General features: G+C 42.7%; 1 protein-coding gene across 8 annotated transcripts in view; it reads right to left on the bottom strand.

The window, feature by feature from the left end:
• Positions 1-689: 689 nt before the first annotated feature.
• LOC120504263 (LIM domain containing preferred translocation partner in lipoma) overlaps positions 690-25,140 on the bottom strand; it is a 336,133-nt gene continuing 311,682 nt past the window's right edge. For all 8 annotated transcript variants that reach the window (XM_039713605.1, XM_039713608.1, XM_039713606.1 and 5 more), the window contains 3 exons: positions 20,465-20,643; positions 17,153-17,273; positions 690-15,557 (listed from right to left, as the gene is read on the bottom strand). In XM_039713605.1, the coding sequence (XP_039569539.1) occupies positions 15,429-15,557; positions 17,153-17,273; positions 20,465-20,643 (429 nt within the window). In that variant the 3' untranslated portion in view covers positions 690-15,428. The remainder of the gene's footprint in view (positions 15,558-17,152; positions 17,274-20,464; positions 20,644-25,140) is intronic.

Raw genomic sequence — 25,140 nt, 5'->3', positions numbered from 1 at the left:
TACAGATATTTAGCATGTATCTGTGGAAAAGCTTACTGGGATACACTGCACTCCCCACCACACAAAGCATTTCTGTCAGGGAGAGCCTTCAGTGCTGCACCAGGTTCTCTGGCTGGAGAGGTGGAGGTCAGCCTATGTGGGGACCAGTGATATTTCTTAAGCAGATGGGAACAATCCTGATTATTTACTGCAGTGATAGCCTAGAAACAAGTTTCTAGAAGAGACAGGCTTTGCTAACCACACTTCTTTCTACTCTGCCCATAACAGTTTGAATAGTGTTCCTCCATTCAGCTGCAGAGCAAGGTGTCTGGCTCTGCTGTCACCCCATCACAACACAAATTTGAGAACATTTGTGGACACCTTACCCTACAACCCAACTCTGCAGATTACTGCATGGGTTAGGAACGGAGTACTCTCCACTGAAAAGACACATTTTTAGGAACAGTGCAAAATTCATCAAGACATGGTCAGTATGACAGGGGTGAGCCTCTCTTGGGACACTTTTGCATCCTTACTTCACCCAACAGTAAAACAGACTCGAATTAGGTATGCTCAGGAGCCACGCAATGAAATTTTGAACCTAAAAGAGAAAAAGGTGAAGGATATGAAGCATAATTGCAGGTGGAGGCTGGAAGAAAGTAAATACCATTCAACTTGAAAAAATAATTTCACACGCTAGCAAACAAAAATGAAATTTATAAGAAGTTTATTGGATTGGTAAAATGTAATAAAAAAGCATTTGTGATACTTCTTCTGCAAAGAAAAAAAGGCATCTGGCGATTTTGCATATTTATTTTCCCTTACAAAACATTTGAAAAGCATAACTGATAAAAAGGATAACAACCGAAAGAGCAGAGCAAAGAGGAAAATACATCTCAATATAATTGGATAATGCATAATAAAAATACAGAAAACACATGCTTAAAACAGCTTTCATTCTCTTACTGTAAAAAGTCATTTTAAGTGTTGAATAAAAAATATATGCCGGTTGCTCTGAAAATTGCAGTTTAGAAGAGGTAACTAGCTGAGAACAAAATATATATATCTATATATATTTATAAATATAGAAAATGTGTATATGCTGCATCTGTCCTCAGAACAAATTGGAATAAATGATTTTCAATTCATGCACACAAGTTACCAGAGAAAAAACTTCATTTATTGCTTAGCAGATTGATCCTGTAAGGTGCTGATTGCATTTCCTGAGTGCCCTCAAAGCCCTATGGAAGTAGTCAGTGAGGGAGACAAGTGGCCTGATGGGTTCAGTGACAAGGGAGGCTACTCAGCAGCTCACAGGAGGTGCACTCAGCAAGTCACAGGAATCGGGGAAATTCCAATGGCAGCAGGATTAGGCCCCCCACAGACTTGGGTAGTGCTTTTGCTCTGCAAGGAGTAAAACTCTGGTACCCCCAAGCTCTGACAGAAAGGAGACCAGTCCTAAAAGCTCAAGTAATGTTACTTCATTAGGATCCGAGGGCACAGAGTGTGCAGCAGAAGCATTCCTCATATAGGAAGTGCTTCCTTGTGCCTCCCCTTGCCCCGATCCCCAGGCTAGTGATTCACATTTAAAAGGAAGATGCTGCCCACACCACTGAGAGCCTCTGTCTGCTGACACTGGACAAGCAGAGCAGCTAGTCACGCTCCCTCCCAACTGCAACAAAGGCAACAACACAAAACCTTCTCCATCTCATGGGCTAAACCAACAACCACCATGAAGCTGAAACACCACCTCAAACCACTGAGAACTACTGCACATCCAGTACAGATCATCCCCGGGGAGCCCTCGGAGCACACAGGTCTGCAACTGGCAGGGATGGGCCAAAGCATAGCAGCTACACAGGGCAAATACATTCCTGGGGGCACTTCCTCCTTGCAGTCTGAAAGGCCTGAATAATTCTCCCAGCCTTTAGGGGGTTCTCCATGGGGCCTGTAGCCAAGAGGAATCCTTCTGGAATGAGCTATGTGTGGTTCAGACCCCCTTGTATCTGCCCACAGGTAAAGCCAGCGTGAGAGGTTGGGCTCTGAAACATGACAACCTCTGCTGTTTGTTCTCTTCTGAAAAGTGACTTCAATAAATGCAGAATTAGTACTTGAGGTCTCTCATTTGACTAACTAGAGGGAAGGCACTGGAGGCTGCTCTTCAGGCTCTCTGACTGTCCACAGCACAAGCTGTGGCATGGAAAAGTATAGGACCATCAAGAAAGCTGATGTCTCACCAAGGCAGATCCTTTCTAGCAAGACCATGAGAGAAAGTCCAGCCATTACTTGGCTCTGCCCATATCTCTACCAATACTCAGTTCTCACTCTCCAAAGAGACAGTAGAGGAGGTAACAGTGGGAGCATCAAAACATCAAATCTTTCCCTTCACTGCATTCCCAATACACCTTGCATTTCCTGTCTGATCACAGCAGGGAAAATTTTGCTAAAACATTACTTTGAGGATTGAAAATGAGAGCATATCAGCCTTTTAAATTCAGTAGCACCAATCAAGCTTTGGTTCACCTTCAGATTTTCTCTTCTAGCATTATATAAAAAATGAGTGATGTAGATTTTATAAGAGACATTATTAAGGAAACGAAATCTTCAGATATGAATGACTCTGGAGTTCTGGCTGGAAGAGATGTTTGAGGAGATATACCCAAGTACCTCTGCTACAGAACAGTTGCCCACCAGACAACAGGGTGTGTACAGCAAGACAAGCTGCACTCATGGGATAAGCCATTGCTTATCCCCATGGAGAACAGATGCTCAGCATTAGCCTCTTGCTTCTCTTCTCCATCACCCTCCTTGTTCCCATCCCCGCTCAGCACTGGGACTGTTTCTCTGCTGTCCATAAAAGAGCACAGGAGGTCTCTGAAAAGGCACAGGTGAAGAAAGTGGAATACTTTACTCACTTTTTGTAAAGGCAGCCCTGTCAATAGCCTACTTGTCACCTTGCTGGTTGTTCTGTTGAGATGCTTGTCAGGAGCTTAGCTACTTAGGCACATTAGAAATACTCCTTAGGTGGATAAAGCAAAGAACTAGATCACACTTGGGAGACAAGGCACAAAATGTCCATTTGCAAAACTGAAATGGGTTTCCAGCCCACACAGAGCTGTCAGTAAAGCACTGGCAGATGCAAAAAAGAGCTCCAGTTTGGATTTTCAATGGGTACCATCTCAACACAGTTGAAACTCAAACTACAACCTCCGGCTGTGCATTTCAGTGCAAACTGCTCTTATCTCATGCAGCCCTGAATGAAACATTAGCACAAAGGCAGCCTAATTGGAACAGGATCTTCTCCTCCCTCCCTGCAAATCCTCATCATTGCACACAATCCCATAGCTAATGGCAGAGAGAAAACAGCTGATTCTGGCAAAACACTCACACTGGGAAGGCAGGATCAAGCCCTAGGCTGGACGCAGACTCACCATGGGGAGCAGCTGTGGAGAGGATGAAGTTGACCTTGTTCCCATAGCGGGCCTTCCTCACTCCATGCTGCAGCAGTGTGGAAAGCTGGAGCTGGAGCAAATGTTTGCAGAGGAGATGCTAGGCTCTGGCTTAGTTTAGGGAACAGAAGGTGTCATTTTTCTCCTTGTACACCACCAAGAAAGATTATAAAACCCACAAGAAACTACACTGAATGGCCATCTCCCTTTCATTTTGAAATGTAAGCATTTCCCCCAGTGAAGGCATTCCTACCATGTAGAATTCCTATTTTGAAAACTTCTCTATATCAGACTGGAAAATATTCTTATTGCATTTGCTGGTTCCAAATTCTAGGTAAGCTCTCCTAGACAGAGCTCCTAACTGTTTTCATTCAGTGCCCAAGCCAAAGTGGCTCCATACCTTATGGGGACCAGGGCAAGACTACAACTCAACAAATGAAAAGTAAAAATAATGATACCTTGAAAAAGCACATGGTCCTGATTATAAAAAATGCTGAATAAGCAAAGCTACTATGGAACAAAATCAGCGGGAGACATAGGAACAGCCATTAAAATAAAAAATCTGAGCAATTCTGCCCTTTATTTTCTTGCCACGTTTATTATTTTCACCTCTCTCTTCTCACAGATGAAGTGGGGCAGGCCAGTTCTTTTTCCTTTTCAAGCTGGCTTTGCTCTCTGGGCTGTCACGCTGCTGGCACAGCCCTGTGGAGACAGGACTTCCCGCACTTCAGGGGAATGCTGAACTGGGGCTATTTTTTAAACATCAAACTATTCCTGTTCACTGTACACTCTGCTTCCAAAAATAAAACAAGCATCCAAGTCTTTAAACAAGTCGACGGACCCTTTAAAGTCTCATAACAATGTTTTAAACCTGGATAGGAGGGATGGGAACGGGAATACATTTTCCTACTAATTGGAAATAATGAAACCGACGTTTGTGGATATGAAATGCTGGGTAATAACAAATCAGAGCTCTGCTGCTGAGCCTGTTCTGCCAGCCAGCCTTTGTGAGAAAAAGAGAGCAAGAAAGAGTTTTTTTCTTTGCATTGATGAACTTAAAATGAAAGCAGGGGCAATACATGGGAAGGAAAAAGGGTAGACAGGTACAGGGCATGGAAATTATTTGCCTGGAGCAACCACAGAAGTAGGCAGAAAAATGGCAAAAATAATGTCTCCTTATTTTCCTTAGCCCTGGTTCCTAAAACTAGTTTGGGAATGAACTGGGGGAAGGGGAGGAAGGAGCAGCAATTTGAACACAGCAGATGCTCCAGTTAAACCATATCTTCCCAAAGAGGAACCGAGGGTGGGGGCAGGGGAGATGGCTATTATTAATGTCCTTCCGTATATAGCAAAGCAGACATCCTGCATAATGGCAACACAATACATCAATAATAGCCCAAGAATAGCTTCCTACCGGTTTTTTCCCCCTGACAGTTAGAAACATAAAGAGAAAAATCAAGCTGCTGAGATAAATAGCTGAGTCTCCACCCCCACCTCAAATTGCCTTGGCATATTTTAAGAGATAAATGGTTCTATGAGAAATTTAAATAGCTTTCTCTTTTCTTTTTTGGCAGCTGCAGGAACTGGGTCAGGTGTAGAAATTATTAATTTAGAAGCCTGAAAAACCCATGTTTGAAACTAAGGGTGTTTTTTTTTTTCCCTTTAAAGCATCAACTTTCTTAGAAGCAGAGTTACAAAAAAAAAAAATAAAATTGAGGGGTATTTTTTAAACAGAAGTCAGGTTAAAAATAATGAAGGCTGTAGAAAAGGGACAATTTGTGTAACAGTTTAATGGACATTAAAAGTGTCCATAGTAGATTGTTAATGCTTTTTATTGCAGAGTGCAGTATTTTCCTAATGGCTTTCATTCCTCTTGATCAAACATAACACTGGGAGTCTGCCTTGAAGAAAAAGTCTGGGGGGCACCATTCTGTAGCTTTACCCAAAGTTTAGTGCATGTTTCCAAAGAGACAAGAGATTACTGCCAAGTGACTGGCACCAAACACTCCCGTGAGGAGCCCATTACTCTCTTGCAGGTCTCAGAACTGGCACCCCAGGGAGCTCATCTGCTTGAGACTGTGCTCGCTGGTGAACCTGGTACTGAACCACGTGTAAACCACTGCCTTCCCCCTCTCACTCAAGTTCCTCTTGCTTTCCACACTGATACCTGGATTTGTAACACAGCTTTCTGCTCGATGCCAACAGCCATCTCCCTCCTCATGCCATATGGGGAAGGATCTCTTTGCAACCATAAAACCTTGAATCTTACAGAGAAAAAAGGTCAAATCCTGTAGGAACAGCTCCAAGCAAAGAAATGCTGATGAACTATCTCACAGGAGAGTACACTAGTTAAGACCTGTAAAAGGTTCAAGTTTCCAGTCCTATAAAGAACTCTGAGGTCTTGAAAGATGCCCAGTTGGCAGGCAGCCCACTTCCTCTGCTGCATGGCTGGTAAAATCCTCCTGCTCCTCGTGCTCTGTGTCCCAAATCAGGCGGATACCTGAGAGGGAGGAGGACTCCCTCGTTTGTACTCACTGCACCTCTCAGGGCTCATGGCTCGTGCTCTCCTTCCCTTAGTGACCAATCAAAAATTTAGAAAGGTGACAGAGAACCAGATGTAAATAGAACTGCAGTGCCTAGAAAGTCAGAGCACAGATAGGATCAGAAGACAGACTGTAATTACAGGCCCTGCTACTTATTACATAGGCCAGTTGGGCTACATGAGCCTTTGGTGGAAACTTCCTGTGCAATTAATAAAGGAGAAACAGAATACTTTTGCAATCACTTTTCTAGCTTTCACTGTGGGGGTCCAATCCTGCCATCCTGGATTAGCTCTGATCATAGACAATCTTTCTCTGCATAAAATGAAGGCATCTGTTCTGTAAGACTAACAAAAAAAAAAAAAAAAAAAGAAGAAAAAAGGACAAAACCCTCATTGCAAACCTACACCATGCAATCAAGAAGGAAAGGAAACTGATCCTGATCCCCCCCAGATCGTAATCTGACAATGTTTTCAAGGCATCTGGCAAAAAAGGAAGAAGAAAGAAGAATGCTATGAAATATTTAAAATCCTACTTCTGTCAAGAATACGTAAGAGAAGAAAGGTGAGTTTGAAAGGGCTGCATTATTTGTAAGGTAAAACCTGAAAGCACCACCTTTTGCATAGAGGCATGAGGTGCCCTTGGCCTGAGCCAGAGCGGTCCTGAGAACAAATACCAGGCACTGATTCAACAGGGACTGGTGTGACAAAGGCAAGGCTGGGTGTGAGAGGGACCAAAGCGCTGTCCTGCAACACCCTGGGATGTACCATGGGACATGTGTTGAAAATACAGCAAAACAGCTGCACCACTGCATCCTCCTCATCTAAAGCCTGAATCAGATTTTCACGAGCATGAGAAACAGAGCATGCCCAGGGGAGGATTTCTCCTAAAGGCACTTTTTTTACTGCTGAGATTCTCACTGAAGAGACTTCCAAGGAAGAGGAGACTGCCCTGTGAGATCTGAGATGCATCAAATGACACTTTGCTTTGCTCCTGCACCCTGGATATTGCCCTTTCCAATCTCAAAACCCCACTGGTATAGAGCCCTTTGCAGAAAGGTCTCATCTGGGCCTGACCACTGGGCTGATCCCAACCCCATCACGAGAAGCAGGCACAGAAAAAGGCTGGATGCGCCCAGCTGTCATCAAGAGGGAGCCCCCAAGCAGACATTCAGGAGCTCCAATGCTCAGCTGACCCTTTTTCTTGGTCACCTCCACCTGCCTGCTGTACAGTCCCAGCAGAAACCATAACAGACTTCAGGACTGGTACTGGGCATACAAATGGAACCAAAATGATCCTGAAATGCTGAAAGAAAAGACGCTTTGGAACAAAAGTGGCACAGCCACAATCCCCACAATGCTTGTGTAAGAGAGAAAGAAAGAATCCCTAGAACGTATTTATCAAAAGCCATTTTATGCAGATTTTTCCTTCTGAATATTTAAAACATGGTGAATATTAAACTTCAGAGATTCTTAATATGTTCCAAAGCCCCACGGACCTTTGAAATGCTAGCTCATCAATATGCAACATCTAATCTCGTCAGAAAAAAAAATAAAAAAGAGGGGGAAGAAAGAAAAGCTATTCATCCTCTGCACACAGAGGTTACAGTGAGACTCCCAAGGAAAATAAAAAAACAACCAACTTCCAGCATCTTATGCAATAGGTTAAATTTACTCTGGTTGGGAAAGTTTCACTTTCTGCAAGAGAGAAAGTGCCTGTACGTGCATAGCTACTGGAAGCTTCTTCTGAAGTGTGAGGCTGAAACTGTGTAGCTGGATTACAGTAAGTAGTTTATTAAAAAAAAAAACAAGGCTTGTGGCTTTGCCTCCTGTTCCAGTCCAATGCAGTCTCAGGATCCCCTCTCCAAAGGCCAGCAGACAGTGCGCCACCTAAAAACCCATTCTAGTCCAAAATGCTGTGGTTGAAATGGTTTTGCTTGTTTATAAAGTTTAGTGTTTCGTATCGCTTGCATCTGACCTTCAGCAGAAAGAAAAGCTCAGTTAAATTGTGCAAATATGTACCAAATGGGAGCAAGGGAAGGCAGCCAAAAATGCTGCATGAGTTTTTGCAGGGCTGCAGCCTTTTAGGAGCACCAGTTAGATGAACTGGATGAGAGGCCAAATTGATTTAGGCTCCAGGCAGGAGCTTAAAACACCACGACATCCAAATTCACAAAGAAAATGTTCTGTTGCTGCAACCCCAAATTTCCTGCACATGAAAACACTGTTTTCTTTCATCTTTAGGAGATGCTCGTTCTGTAATCCGACATTTAAAAATGAACAAACAAACAGGAGTCAGCTGACAAAGGATTCTTGCTGGTGAATGGAAGTAGGTCACTCTGAGTATTTAGCCTTTACAGTCTGGCTTAATATTAGTGTTGTACACAGAGCAGTAACAAAACTGCACTGGAGACAGGGAAAGACTCTAATTTTGTCTTTTCTGTGAAAATTAGCATTAACGTTCTGCATTAATGTGCAATGCCTCCCCGGCACCCCATATCTGGTTAATTAAAAGAAAAACCACAACCACAAAGCAAACCACACTCTAAATTAAACAGCAACAAAAAACCCTTACTGGTCAGCCTGCATTTAAAGACATCTCAGCATGAGTAATTGGGGAGAGAGGAATTTTCCTGAAGGAACATAAAAGAAAATGAAAGCTCTACATACAAGACCAAATAAAATCTTCTGTCTCTCACAAATGCAAATTCTGGCTGCCCTTTTACACAAACATATTAAAGGGATATAACTGGAGGAAAAAATAAAAGAGGAAAAGCTAATAAAATCATTTTTGAGGAAAAAAATATTTAAAAAACAAACTATCCTTCAAACATATTTCTTCATGGTAAATCCCTGCAATCATGTGGTTCTAAATTACATGGTTAAATATGACTGAAAAAGTAAGGCACAATTTCATAATCATTTTAAAAGCAATAATTATAACAATTTTCTTTGATATCCATATGGCAGGCCACTGATACTAAGGATGCACAAAACTACTTGATTAAAGATCTGAACAAGTTTTTCCAACTACTAGCTAAGACTCACAATACCTCGGTGAAGTAAGTAAGAAACCATCTTTACTGCAAAGAGGAGTGCACATTGAGGACATGGAAAAAGTGGGTAAGAGAGAGGCTTGTGGACAAGGGGAGGCAGAGGCAGGAAAGCAGAGACACCCCAAGTGTGATGGTCCTGGGGAGGGACTCTAACCCCTGGTAACGTAAAGGTAATGCCACCACTGGGGCTTCTGTTTCCTTCCTCATTTTCTAAAACATCTAAGTAGGATAAGAATACTGGACAAATAGCAAAATTTAAAAAAAAAAAAAAAAAGTTTTAACTGGATGCTCTTGCTACCCGTGATAAACCCGGTGCTTCCACACGTTACATGAAGCCAAAGAGACCAGGGACATGTAGTCAGGAATAAAGCCCAGTGCAGTCTAAGTAGCAACAGTCAATACTGCAGCCTGTATTTCTGCTCAGTTATAGCCCCACAAACACCTGACATGTGTGTGTGTGCCAGACTGCTCTGCAAGGGTGGAACCAGCTTTTGTTCAGACCACAGCAGAAAATGTCCAGGCTGAGGTGAGAGCTGTTCCTCAGGGTCCACCAGGAAACTTACTGAGGCTGTGTTTTTTCTCTTACATTTTCAGATGCTGGATGAATGTTATAATTTCACAGGTGTAAAGTCTCTTCTCTCTCAGGCTCAAAATGCCAGTTGGGCAACCAACTGTTGCAACTTCAAACTTGAAATGCTGAGGGAGACAGGTAGTATTTCTAGAAATGTTTAAGGAAAAATGCCATTCCCAAGCCCGGAAAGGAGATGAAATTCAATCAGTATCTCTTGATTTTCATGGCAGTTGCCATAATGTGCCTATATTCTTCAGTAATTTCAGGGGGAAAAGCCAAACAGAAAAAGACCCCAAGATAAAAACAAAGAAAAAAATTGCAGTTGCCACAGAAAAAGACACTGGGAGTCCCTATAGCTAGCCACTCCATGGCTTTAAGACGGATAAGAAAAATTAATCCAACAGAAGTAACACTGTTATTTTAAGAGTCACATTACTTGGATTGTTCTAACAAAGGAAACAGTGACTTCAAAATTAGCAAAACTAGTTAAAAATAGGAAAAAAAATCTTGTAAAAAGTTTCAAAGCTTTTTTTATTTCACCAGGTCCAATACTGAACCATTTCCCAAGAACATTTCCTTGGTTTTAAGTAGAATTATTATCCAAAAAAGTTTTCAAAATTGCAACAGAAACTTTAATTTACCAGCAGAAGAAACCCAAGAACTACAAAGAACTGTGAAAGAAGTCATGGGTTTTTGAAATATAAAAATATTTGTTAACAATTCTGAAATTTATTTAGATAAAAATTCAGTATAATTTTAATCATAACAGCAAAAACAACCCCCAAAAATGTTGTGGGTAACACTGCAAAAAGAGAGAACTTCTCATTAAAAAAAATTGCCCTTCTGCTATCACGTAATTTAGTGTAAAAATTGCAACCAGCTCTAACTGGAAATAGTGTTCTCATGGCTCTCTTGGTCTGTATTTTACTAACTTCTAGGTTATGGAGCAGTTCCTGCCCTCCTTCACAACCAACCCTCAGCTACCATTGCTGGTGTTTTCTCGTGGGAATTTCACCACAGTGGGATGGTTCAGCACGCCTCTCCAAGAGCCCCAGCTTGCAGCACTGAACCTGTGTGAGGTGCTGTCCCCCCAGGCTGCTGAACAAAAACCAAACACTGTGACCCCACTGCAGCAACCAGGCACCATCAGACACCAGTCAGCAACTAAAAACCCTTTCTGAGCCACTCAGTGCAAGCACCAGGTGTCTAACATCTATCCTTGACATGGGATTTCTCTCAAGAACCTTCCCTTGGGTCCTATTATTCCCTGTCTTCCAGACTTTCCCAAAATCAAAAGGAACCAGCATCTATCAAACCTAAGCCAGGCAGCAGCCATAACAGGTCCAAAGAGATTTCAGACAGACTTGTTGCATATTCTCTTCAACAACCACAATTTCTTTAAAGCCACTTTTTTTTTTTTTTTCATTCTTCTCAGGCACATTTTGCTGATAGGCAGAAAGTCAACTTAAGGCCTGTGTTTTGTGAAAGCCTCACTCCTGCTATCAGGATGAACACTATTATGTAGAGTGACAAACACTTTGGTACTCCCACACCTCTATGATTAAGTCATTACTCAAGTGTTTTGCAGCCATGATAAAAATCTAAGAATTAAAATATTAACACCTCTCCCAAACCAAAATTAAAGGTGTGTTATCTGATAGGCTAAAGAACTGGTGTGGTTTTCTGTTTTTAAAAGCAATGTTCAATGAATAAAATAAGTGACAATAAAACCATCACATTCACAAAATATTAGTGTTAGCCTTGGGGATGTGCTTAAGGATTGGCCTGTAACCAAGGCAACCCAATCTCCTGGAGAAAGTTTAAGTAAAGAGTTTTAAAGCCATTGCTCAAAGATACAGTAAATCTGGCTGTAGGGCGACTTGTGACATATGGAAGGTACCACAACCACCCAACACAGCACTCATCTTGTAACAACTCAACCTCATCCAAATGTTACATTTGATCAGCTGTGGTGTTCCCCTGCAGTTGGCATAAGGGTGACACAGAAGCCATTTCCTGTGCTATGGATAATTTGATAGAAATTTAACTGTGCCCACATCCTACCCAAAAACCTGTGTGATCAGGGGATAAAGAACCAGTCTGGTATTAATGGCTTATGTCACACCATGCAATGGCTTTAAGTCTGCACTTAAACAAACCCCAGGGACATAAATATTTTGCTAAATTAGAACCTGATCCTGGGCCCTGTCTGGCCACAGAAATCATGGGATCAGGCCCGACTTGCCAACAAATGCTAGACAAAGACGAAGCAGCATAAGCAGAAACTGCAGACTTGAACAGAAATGTTTGGGTGATCTTCCAATTCTTTCTGAAAGGAACAGTTTGGACATTACCACAGCCACAGATGATGTGATTTTTGTCATGGCTAAGAAGGTCCAACTTGAGAAAAGCAAAGTCTCTTTGGCAAAAAGACTCCTTCTTTGGAACAGATAAATATGATATAAGTATGTGATAAATATTGTGATGAAGCCATATCCCAGTGGTTCTTAATTGCAGTGCAATTGAGATAAATCCCACCAGCATTTCTTATTAAATCCTAAAGCATCAGCAGGGAGATTTCCATATACATGTGGGTGATGAGAGCCTGTGTGATACTATATCTTTCAAATATATTTATGGCAATTTTGGAAAACAAAACCACACAGAAAAAAAGAAGGGGGTTTTGGACACCGCCTCCTTGCAACGCGCAGATGGCTTTGGTGTCTAGGGGTGAAAAAAAACCCATCATAGTACCTTTGCACAGATGTGTCAGGTCTAGAAACCAGCCACAGCACCTCAAACATCAACACTGTTCAATCTTTGTCAATCATATTTCATCCATGAAGTATTTAATGCTTGAAAAGTTTGGCTCTCACCTCCCTGCATGCCAGCCCAACTCACCACAGCACTCTCATAACAGAGAGGATTCAGAGCTGGATCTCCTGGCTGGCCGCGTGCATTGAAATGGGCTGGAGTCCCAGGCCTACATACCAGCAAACTTTTCTGGAAAGAGAAAACAGAGCTCCAGAAATCAGTAGTTTGTGCTAGTCTGTGACTAGTTTAATCCCATAATGTCTCTGGGAAACTGCAAAGAAGCTGTCTCATGCAGAGGGCAGAAGACAAGGAGCCATAACACTTGCTCCAGTCCAGCCTATGGCAGGGCCATAAAAAGCCCAAAGGCTCTGAACTTGAGTCCTCAGTCTAGGCCACTTTCTGCTGGAAGGCACAGCAGCTTGTTCCCATCAATTACCTCAGTGTTATCCAGGAGAGTCTCATCAGGCACTTGATTTAACACTCACAAGAGTAAGGAAGATCAGAGCTGTGTTTTCTGCCTGATGAATGGCTCATTCTGCACCCAAATGCATCACCTGTGCTTGTATCCCAGCACTGACCTCCCCTGCTTTTGCAGGGTTAGTTCAAACTAGATTTGCTCAGTATTTGCAAGGTTTTTGGGACTGCTGGTGGTGCAGACTGCGTGTCAAGAAGCGAGCTCAGAAGGACCTTACATGCCACGGTTCAGGGAGCAGGAACCTGGTGGAACCTGGTGGGAGCCAGGGTGCCAAAAAATCTGTTTATGTCTGAGGCAGTAACATTCTTGCAGGCCAGGGTAGAAATCCAGTATAAAAAGTCAAACTGCTTCAGCACAGCCCCTACGGTGGTGAAGGAAGTCTTCTGCTCAATGATGCCACCCTTCTACAAAGAAGGATTCATTTCAAGCTGTGAATTTTGGGAAACTTCCCTGACACTGGTGAAGTTTGCCAACATATAAACCATGTAAGGAACGGAGGTTTCAGAATGGTATTTCTGTATTTGAATTTACCACAGACAGCTGAAGCTACTGAATATCACAGTGCTCTTCCAGAAAGGTTAGTGCTAAACTGAAAATAAATGTACCATATGCAGGAGCTGCAGTATCACATCACAATTTTTCCTTTGTTTCCTATCAGTTCAGCTTATCTAACTCTTCAGCATTAATAGATATAATTATTCTCTATAACAGAAGCCTAATACAAAGAGGAAAGCACCACATTCTCATTGTTTTTCAGCGAGATGCATGAAATAAAGATCTTGAAACTTCCTCTTGAAAAGTTACATTTTGTCACTTTTATGGTCAATCATCCTGCAACTGTTTCAGTTCTGCTTCTTAATTTAAGTGCAAAGAAAGGTATTTTCCTTGATTACATCTGCAAATAAGATATTAATGTCAATTCAGTGATATGAAAATTACTCCCTCACTATGTAATTTGCACCTTAGTTATTATGGGTTTCATGAATAAGACTATTATAGCTGCTCAGAATACCATGGATTTCTAATTTTTTGATTTGTTTTTAATTAACCAAAGTAAACCCAAAGAAACCCTAAACACATGATCATGTAAAAAAAAAAAGTATTATCTGTACCCAGCTTTTATTTACCTTGGGATAGATATTGATTCTGGACTGAAGATGAAAATGCTGCTGCTGGCCCAGCACTCTACTGCCATGAATTTCACAGAGGCAAGTTAAAAGTGGCTGGGATGAAAATGGAAGAGGAAAAAAATTGCCTGCTTTCTGGAATGGCATAGTGAAGGGTTTAATAACTTCTTTAGTTTTTTTAGGATGAAAACTGAAGATGTATTTAGGATTATTTTTTTGCTGTTGTTGAAACAAGACCTGATTTTTTAAATTGAAAAATACAGTTCACATGTGTTAACATCAGAGAAATGTGTATCATCCCAAAGCCTGATTCAATCCCTGTTACTGCTGAAGGAAAATCTTCCCACTGTAATAACAGGAGATGGAAAAAGACTTTATTGCTTGAATGTCTACCCAGAGACCAACACTGCCAGTGGTCCCACTAGAATGGGCTGTATGAGAGAGTGGTGTAAGATTTTTTTGAGCATCGCTTTGCACTGCAGTTCTGTGTAGTCATTTTTATCTTTTTATAACCACTGGGATTTCAGAAATGTGTTTCCAGCCCCACATCCCTTAAATACCTTCTCAAGGGACGTGACTGGCTTATGCCTCTGGTAAATCAAAAGCATCTTGTGTGTGTGTAGTGTGTAGTGTGTGTGTAGTGTGTGCAAGCTCACATCTTTCTGTGATTGCTCATACATTGTGAATTGGAAGCATCACTACTGAATAAATTTATGCAATAGCTAAGTAGACTTTCATGAGTAAAAGAAAAACACTATTGAACTGGAAGGGAATGGAGACAAGTAAGGGCCTAAGAAACGACCAATCTGTGTCCCAAGGATACAAGATCACACCTGCACTCAGGTGCAGTACAGTTGCAGTTGCACTGTTTGTGTTAATGTTGGGTCTACTCTCACACTTTCTAGGACAGTGGAGCTACTTCTGCTGGTGACACAGATCCTGTTAAAGTCATCAGCAGACATTGAAGTCCCATGACTTCAATGAGAGCTGCTCAGGTTCTCAAAATAATTTGGAAGAAATAACTACTTCAGCCATCCTTCACCCTCTACCTTCATGTACTTAAGAAACAGGAATCAAACACAGAAGCACAGTAAGGACCATGTTCAGACCTCCTTATACAGGCAGATAACTTAGGTGCTGTGACCCTTAACTCCATCATCCCTTAACTGCAGCTGCTGTGACTCACTCACTGCCCTCCTGGACAGTTGTGTCTAAATTAGATGCCTGTCATGGGCAGTCTGAACATGGCCTCCCAAACTGCCCTCTTGTTCCATGGCCTTCCAGTTTGACTTTTTTTTTCTTTTTTTTTCTTTTCTTTTTTTCAATAACAGAGATTCAGACCCTAGGCTGGAAAGAAATCATGCAAAGCTTGTGCAATATCCCCCAATGGGCATCCTGGGGAGGGTCACAGTTGATACTCAGAGATCAGTGCTGGCCTTGGCAGTCAGAGCCTGGATCCGAGCAGAGTTGCAGGTCTTGCAGAGGATGTGCCCGTCCAGAGGGTAACAGCCCTGATTGTCCCCTTCAGACAGGAGGCCACCACAGTCCTAGGAAATAAGTGAACAGGAAGAGCAAAGTAAATAAGAAAGAACAAGATTAAGCAAAGAATCTATTAGTCAAAGAAACTCTCTCCTCACTCTCCACCTTGTAACGGGATCCAGCCTGAGTCAGTGCAAGCATGAAGCTGAGGTACGTGATGTCTTTTACGATTAAACCATTTCCTGATAAGAGACAATGCTGCAGAGAAGATGGGTTCCCAAACTCTCTGCTGAATTTAATCCAATTGAAAATAAAAGGAGATTATTCCATTCACATTTCTGAGGCAGCAAAGGTCTTTAGCATTGGAGAAACATCAAACTGAAGCACGTATTTATTAATTCAAAAAAAGGATAAAAAAGAAGCATCACTGGGAAAAAGTTTAGTACCAATATCTGACTATAGGTAATCTCCTTTGGAAGAGTTAATGCCATGAAGTTACAGCCCCCATTCCGGGGGTGGCAGCTAAGCAAAGTCCCTGCCTGCCTCCCCTTACCAGAACTGTCACCTGTGTTTGTATTACAATTGGTCAAAAAGGTTGTGGCAAAAAGGAGGATGTCAGACAGGAACATGGAAACCCCCAAACAAGGCCCCCAAACGTCCAGAGATGTCAGCCTACAAGCTTTAAGGCTAAGTATAGCTGTTAGGAAAGTTGGGAATTATCCCACACTTTGTGATCAAGCAATTGCTTGGCCCAGGACTGCTGATGGATCCATGTGTGTGAAAGCCTGGGTATCTCAGCAGCCAGCATGGGGACATGCTGTATGATGAATTACGCTCTACAAAATTTAGTGTAAGAATGCCCCAGCATCTTAAAAAATAATGGGCCTAAGTAATGGGCTGATATGTACCCTGAAAGCCAAGGTCAGACTGAGAATTGAACCAGATGCCTTAAGTTTTGGCCTAGACCTTTAAACCTTAGTCCATCTTTCTTTCTAATTAAAGTTATTAAAACCTGCAACTGCAATAAGAAATATATTTAGTCTCATTTTCTTACCCTGCCATCTGGCTGATGTATTATCCAACAAGTAACACTAGCACTGAAGAATTCTTGAAGGTTCCCTAACACAGCTGTTCCCACATGCTAATTGCTTTAAGGTGATTTTTATTCTCTGTCTTCAGACTCTTACCATCAAAATTACATGAAGTGTGTAATGAAACTGAACAGGAAAAGCAGCATAAAAAGCATTGCACAAAACAAGAATGATCATGTTTATGTGTCCATTAAAATTCTTCAACCCAGAGCCATATGCTGAGTTTCCTGTACAATCTTGCTCAAATCCTAACATGCATTAGCTTTCATTTTAAGAACATAAAGATGAGCTACATTTGTGTCCAGGCTATAATTTATCAAGTTCTCCAGTATTAAGGCCTAATTGCCTGAGTCACATTCTTTTGCTCTTCTAATGAACCTGTTATAAACAAGGGACCTGAGTTTCCTCTCATTTGCGCGGATATAAATGAGGAAAAATTCCTTGCTTGCTGCAGTCAATGAAGTAACTTGATTGCAGAGCCAGTGTTACAATAGGGTGTGCCTGTCATGTGGGCAGTGTGAGGTGGTGATGAAGTGAAGCCAGCCTTTGCTTTCTGTCCCTGCAATACCAACCTCGCACCGGTAGCACTGGACATGGAAGTCACGATCCAGGGCAACAATGCGCACGGTCTCCTCTTGTCCCGGGGCTGGCATGATGGGCTCCTTACACACAGAACACCTCGGGGCAAATTTCCTGAGGGAGCAAGAGACAGGCACAGTCATCCTCAGACTTGGAGCAAAAGTTTTTGTTAACTGGATGAGCCAGGCAGAAATGTGTGTATTTGTACCAACACACACACACATACGTATGTGCACACACAACACAGGTTGGAGGGACCTCTGCACAGCTCCTTCCTTGGAAAAAAACAGGCAGGAGCACTTTAGTCTTACAAGGCAATTTCAGGTATGTAGGATACTAAAGAACATTTATTAGAAGAGGACTTACAGAACTTCTGACAGGCAGCAAAGCATTTGGACTGCCCCAATTAACAACTGAAGTGCCTCTTGAATGACCCTCAATTGTGGAACCTATGCAGTGCCACAACCCTCCGCCTCTAATTCACCCTGTTCTGTATTCGCCTCTGGAATGAGGCAAACTGTTCAAGAAATACTGAAGTGGGGGGTTAAATAATGTCCTATGTATTTGTCTTTAACATTTCTGCTGGTTTGTTGAGCTGTAAATAAGAAAATCCATGCAAATCCCACAGTTAGAAAGATGACCAGGATCTGCTTCAAGAGCCTCTCTTGAAAATAAAAATCAAACTATTAAAATTTGGAGATTTGAATAAATAGTTTAGAAGTCTGAAAAGCAATGGTAAAAAGAACTGCCTTGCACTAACACTAATTTGGTGAGGTTTATGTCATCCACTTTAAATGTTCAAGCCATCTTACCCACTTATGCACACAGAAGCACATTTCTGGCTGTGCTCACTCTCAGACAAGAAGCATCAGGGCAATTCAGACTTGCTACATTTTCTAGCTAAAACCTACTCAGTTATCCAATGGGGTGTTGTCCAGGCTTAAAAGGGAGCAGGTCTGGGTGCACAGACCCCAATGTTCTCTGTTCCAGCCAGCCTGACTTCCAATTGTATAGTGACAATAACTCACTGCATGAAGACACTGACTTGAATCAGGGTCAGCTCAGGGATCAAGAGAAGCACAGCCCTTTCTTTTTCCCTCCTATTGCTCATCATATACCCTTCTGGATAATTCACCCATGTTCTGTATTCCCTCTGGTTTTGCTCCCCTCAGTTCCCAAGAGAAGTGGCCACCTCTGCTCCTAGGCTTGGGAACATTTAGCTTCTGGTGAATCATTCTCTATTTTAGCTCAAAACCTACTGGTACCAGTTTCCTGGCTGCAAATTCTGCCCGCAAAAAAGGAAACTTACACCCACAGAACCTGCTGCCATGTAATGAGAGCCAGGGTCAGGGGCTGTGGAGTGACAGAGGGCAAAGATTATGGCAAACATCAGAACACAAGGAGATCAAAGGCCCTTCCCTTTTAAAATGCCTAGTAAGGATTGACTCTGCCACACAGCCTGTCACATGAACCACCTCAGAATTAACTATCTTAGAAAAGAAAAAAAAAAATAAAATCTATCTGTACTAGGAATAAAGGAAAATATTAATTTCACTGGCAGCAGATGAAAGATGCCTGTGTAGCTGTGATCTAATGAAAGAATGAATTAAACAGTGGCTATAACGAGTGCTCTGAAAAATAACTTAAATGGATCATGATATGACCAGAGCTGTGATGGCAATTAATTATGTGCTGCTTCATGCAGGTCCTTCCTTGTGCCATTTAGCTCAAACGTGGTACTTAAAAAATACTTCAACATTTCTTTGTCCAGGCTACTGTGAGTAATTCATTATGAGACAAATATTATCTCCCAGGATCCTGAGATCATTCCTGCAGATTTCAGGGGATGTAGATCTGTTACTGTGGGGCCTGAGCTCAGGGAGTAGCTGAGTAACAGTGTGAGCATCAGCTACAGTTTTGTTATCAAGATGTAGATGTAGAACACTCAACCTACAGATCAGGAGGACATGTCATCCCTAATCAATTAAAACTGGGCTGGCCAAAGTACTGCAAAATGTGTGGCTGGCCAAAGACATTCTGAGTGTCACACTGGGTCTTGTGCTATTCCCATCACCTTCCCCTCAATCCTTCACTCAACAATTTTTATGTCCTTCCCTGCTTGACGGCCTCCCACTTTCTACTCTCAGAGCCCTGAGATCTGTATGCAGTCACTGCTAAAAGGCTTCAATGTGGGACATCAGCTCTCTTCCTCCTGAAAGCATGTGAGCCCTGCCTGTGGGGCTTTGGGAAGGGGCACTCTCCACATTGTTGAGGGGGTGTGAGGGAAGTTCTTCAGGGACTGAGTAGTGCATCAAACTCCTGCTGGGCCTGTGCTCGGGACCACATTTTACCTTACACAGAAAGGCAAAGCAGAAAGGCAAAGCAACACAGCAGCTGCCAATTAACCCAGCCTAGCTGGGCTACAGGGAACATTCTCCTGTTGGATTCTAACATGCCAGTTAATTGTGGCTGCTTCCCTTTCTGTCAAGTCAGTCAGCTTCTTTGAGCTTTCAGACCCACACACTGATGTCATGAGGCTCTAATTAAGTCTACCCGCTTAGAAATTAAGAGGTAAATGGTTGAGATATAAACTCGCATTTGTCAGTATTGATTTCATCTTTTAATTGAAGGGTGTAATGTATCTGTCTTTTCCGTACAGGGCAAACATTTGTGCTCTGATTATATCTACCTGTCTTCCCTAGATTAGTTGTGATGATGGGGGTGGTAGTGTGTCAGTGACAGAAATTACTTGCAGCTATACCTTTCAACTTACTTTAAATAGCAGTTTCACTATAAATTATTACCAGGGCTGTATTTTTAGTAGCTTTAAAAAGCTAATTAGCGACTAGAAACAAAAGGAGCTGTGAGCAGCCTGTGGCCACTGAGATCCCTCTAGCAGGTAAGCAAACACCTGCAGAGTGCAGGAGGACAGGACCTCTCTTAATTGCTCAGTGGAAGAGGCAGGGAGGTGGTGATGTGAAAGTGCAGGTAGAGGCAGTGAGGAGAAACATGCCCATGCACAGTGAAAGGCAAGGGAAGACAGAGCACTTAAAAGAGAGGGACACAGAGGTTGTCCCTCAATTCAGCTCTAAGCAAAACAGAGATCAAGCAGAATTGTCCCCTAACCAATTAACCTTGTATGCCACAACATGCCTGCTTGGAGCAAAGCTCTCCCTACTATTCAAGAGCCTTGGGAGGAAGTGGCATAGGGTTCAGAATTTCCTGAAAGCCTAGTCTGAAAAAGGAGAGTTTTTAAGGGCAAGAGACAAAAACAACAAGCAAAGCACTGACAGCTTAGGCCTTACTTATGGAAATCCTCAATGCAGTGGATGTTGCCACCAGCATCCACAGTGAAGGGGATCCCATCCAGGCTGCGATGGCACATCACACAGGTGAAGCAGTGGGGATGGTAGGCCTTCCCAGTGGCTCGCAGGATCCTTTCCATGATGGGCTTTGCACAGACACTGCACTGCTCCAGTGTATTCTGCAAAGAAAACATACACAGCACATGTGAGCACCATCTCAGCAGGACACTTAAAAAGGTCAGCTGGGTTGGAGGCTGCTGCTGGTCTGCTTGGAAGCTTTAGGTACCTCTTTTCATTTCTTCTAGATAAAGTGCAGTACAGTCAACAGTTATCAAAGAGTATGATAACAGCACAGGGAGCACAGGGCCTGGGTCAAGCCTTTAGAACAGTGTGAGAACACAAACCAGAGCCTTCTCTCAGCAGCTCTGACAACTGATCAGAGATGGCTCATCAGGTGGGTTATCTGAGACACAGCAGCTTCTGTAGCCAGGAGCACATGAAGGAGTTGTGCAGCCAAAACTCCTGGGCTTTTGCCTCCACACTACGCAGTCAGAGTGAGCTTTTGCAGCAGAATTCATTAGAGACAATTTCCACAGAGGGCAGTGCTAAACTGAAGTGCAAACTCCTGGGGCTTCACAGACACCCCCTAATTACTTTGCCAATGCAGATCCCATAAAAATATCTTTATCTGCTTTGTACAAAGATCTTGGTCTTCCTCTCTCACCACAGAGAATACTGCTAAGTCTGGGGAGAGAACAAAGCTGTGGCTGTAAGGAAAGCATCCACAAGCTCAGGATGACTTAAATGCTTCATTTATCTCTGGCCCATGATGTTTGAGATAATGACTGTGAAATGCCAGCTCTGAGGCCATGATGCTTGCTGCACAGGTTTTACATACTAGCCTGCTCCTAAAGTGCTGGAGCCAAAAAAATTCCCACTTTTCAAGTGGGGTCCATTGAATGATTCATCTCATTTCAACCCTCACTTACCCTTGCAGTTAATTATAGAAACACCAAGATAATTTCGATGGTTGTCTGTGAGCCACACCAGCCCTTCTGACACCAACTGGGTAACTCACCATTTCAAAGCAAGCACTTTAAAAGACACATGCCATGAACAGACGGTGCAAACCACATAGATGCAAACAATAAATCTGATTCAGGTAATTTCACTGGACTTTAGAAAAGCAAACTTCATCTAGTATTCTTGCTTTATGGACCTGAAGTTATCAAATAATGTTATCAATCAGTGTTTGCATCTTGGGTGAGGTAGAAAAATCTATCATTACACTATTGATTATTATTTAGATAGACAGAAATAAGGGGGTGGGAAAATAAAGGAAAAAATCTAACAGGACAGAAATATGGAAAGCTGTTGAAAGGCAGATCTTGTTGACAAACACAGGAAGGCTAAAGTTCTGCTTCCTCATGCAACAAAATACCCAGAGAAAGTAGTGCTTTAACTGACTGCATTGTTATTGCTTCTTTGAGCCAGTATTCTCAGGGGCAAGATTCACTCTTTACATGTGCAACTGGAATGTATTGTAAGGAGATGAATCACCCAGGAACTCAGAAGGTTCTTCACTTTCATATTTGCTCTCAGACATTATCTCTGGGCTGCACGTCACTGGTAAGGTACAAACGCAGAAATACAAGAGTTCCTATCAGAGAATCAGAAGGATTGTTTTTGGAAAGGTCGATATGAAAAGTCCTGAATTTCAACCCGAATGAGAACTGCCTCATGCATTTGTAAGGAGAGCACAGCCAGACTAGCATCGAATACAGGCTGGATTTTGCTTTATACCTTGTAATAATGGGCAGGAAAGAATGACTGCTGGCCTTTCTGTCTGGTTGCTGTCACCATCATCATCATTATAACAGTGGCTGGTATGCCAGAAAAAGCAAGGTCAATAATTTTCTCCATGGAGAAATAACCTGGCAGATTTGCCATTTTGCTTTGCATAAGCAGATCACATCATCTCAGTCCGCATCCATGCGGTTCTCTGCGTTTTTCTGCCAAGGAGGGAAGGCAGGATACCTGCGGATACTGATGGAAGATTGTGCCATTCTTAAAGCATTTGCCATGAAACTTTCTGAACACACACAGGTATGGAGCATTTGCCTCACCAAGTCACTGCTTGCCTCATTTCCAACAGTTGCCAACATCAGAGGCCAAAGTATGAGAACAGGGTAAGCAAAACAGAAATTCCTTGGGATTTGCTTCCAGTCTCCACTGATTACTGGTTTAGGCACTTCCTGAGTCAGAGCTTGGCTTCTCCATACTTTGCCTCAAGAGGATGCTTCTCCCATAAACCTTCCTGACCGATTTTTGAATTCTCATAAATACCGATCCCCCACAACATGACCCGGAACTCCATGGCTTACTTCCACAGGGGACTGATCTGTTCAGCAGTTCCCCTGGTCTGCTACTGCAGCCCACCCAGGACTGTGAGCAGAGCAGGCAGCTGGAGCAGCAATCCACGCTGCAGAGGGGTCCACCACCAAACAGCACAGCCTGGAACTGCTCTCACCATGGATCCGATGTAACTCCTGCTCACACATTTCGGGCACACAGAGTTTAAGCCCACAAGGGATCAGTACAACCATCCTGTCTGACATCCCATGTTAACACTGATTTTGGGGGAAACTTGGCAATCACCCTGCTGGATCATACCTTCTGAAAACACACATCTTCTGCTCCCAAATCTCAGCTTGGTTACAGTTTGACATTCTCACAGTTAAGTAAGACAAGCGTTATAAATTAACCAACTCCTGATTAAGCCTTCTACACAACCTGAAAATCAGACCTGAGAAATTTATTCTTTTCATCCTTCCAAGTCTGTACCAGTAAGGAAAAACAAAGTCATTATTTTCAGACTCCAGCTCACTCCCTGTCTGGGAGTGTATTTGCTTAAGCCTCTCTCCTTGCTAGAACCCTGGCTGGCTCAGACCCTTCCCTTCAAGGTGTTACCAGATGATGCCAAAGGGAAAGCTTCCTTGATTCACACCCATTTGACATCAGGTTGCTGTAAGGCAGGATTTGGCCTGTGAAGCTACCGGGTTTTCTTTGATTCTCTAATCAGGTTATCCCACATGCCTAAGTGCTGCCCCAGCAGCTAACAACCTGCACAAAGGTATTTCTGCACATTATGGGAACAGCATCCCTGTAGGATTATAAGTTTGGCTTCTTGATTTTGCTCTCTTTCATAGTCAGTCTAACTCTCCTAGCTCCTCCTGGAGCTTTCAGACCTCCAAAAAGCAAAACAAGATGAAGAAAAATGCCTAACAGGTCTATTTTCCTTCTTTTCTCTCCAGCTGTTGTTGCAAGTGTGCTCTGTAATCAACAGGTAGAGCTGAATGCATCTGATGAGCTACACTGAGAGCTAAGGCAAGGCACAAAGAAGAAAGATGAGAAACAGCTAGGAAACATCAGACCTAGGGGTTGTGGTCACATTCATGTCATAAGAATACAGACCACAAATCTAGTGTGGGTTGAGGGTGAAGTTTACCATTCTTTTCCCATATTTTTGGCCAAGAGGCAGGGAGTGCCCTTGTGTCTCCAAATCCAAGTAATTTTTTGGGGTTTGAAAAGCATAGGGAAGGAGCTATCCATTTCCAAATGGAAGGCTGGCACAATGTTTAAGGCTGACTCTGGGTCCACGTCTCTTGAGAGCAGAACATCCATGGCAAAGAAAAAGAATCTCACATGGGGACAATAATGCACCTTAAATACCAAAAAGAAAAATAACCCCAAGCAAAGAAACACTAAAACACAAAGAAAGAACTGTAATGACATTGTAATCATCTTGCAAGTTAAAATTAAGAGACTTAAACATGTATAACACAATCAGTGGCAAAGTGGGAACAAGCTGCTTGGGAGCAAGCATCTAGCAAGTAGTGCTTGGAGTTGACCTCCCTAGAGCAATATTTGTCCCTTCAGAAACCACAGAAAGCCAAAGGGAGTTGCTCTGTAGATTTTAGGTTTAAACATGGGACACAAAGTAAAAATTCTGACTGCTGGGAAAGACTTCTGGGTTGTAAGAGCCATGGAAGGCTGGAGCTGGGGAGTGTTTGAGTCTCCTCCTGAAAACTTCACATCCCAGATGGCAGGGTGGCAGAGCAGAGGTGCAGTGGCAGCCCATGGGCTGCAGTTCATCCCGCTGCCCTAATGCTGCATTATAACCCCTCCTAACCAAACCTGGGGGACAGCAGTCACTCACAATATCATGCCAGCACAAGGACTCTCCCACAATGACCCAGCAATGAGTGCAGAAGAAAAGCCACATAGATTAGTCATTGCTTCTTCTGCATTAGCAATTCATCCCAAGCTCTAATGAACATAAATAATATCTCCTGCACTCTGAACAGCAGACCGAGGAGAGCTCACGCACAGGGACATGAGCATGGTATTGCTTATTTTGCTGGGAGAGGGGAGGGAAGTTGCTGGAATAAATTACATTGGCAACTCATGCACAGGGACACAAACTCACTTTCTGTAAGCACTGCAGAAGAAACACATTTTTCGAAGTGACTGAGCAGAGGAGATGGTTTTGAGCTGCACGAATGAAATGTGACTGTTGTGCTAAAAACAGGCACATGGTCAAATACTATAGTTGAACTGTAACTTAGTAAAGTGTGGTAAGTGACTTGCTTTAAATCTTGTGACTCTGTCCTTCA

Source organism: Passer montanus, unplaced genomic scaffold, assembly GCF_014805655.1.
Source record: "Passer montanus isolate IOZ18808 unplaced genomic scaffold, ASM1480565v1 scaffold29, whole genome shotgun sequence".
In the NCBI taxonomy this organism is placed as follows: Eukaryota; Metazoa; Chordata; class Aves; order Passeriformes; family Passeridae; genus Passer; species Passer montanus.
The sequence above is the reverse complement of the archived record's forward strand: the minus strand, read 5'-3'. Positions and strand labels throughout refer to the sequence as shown.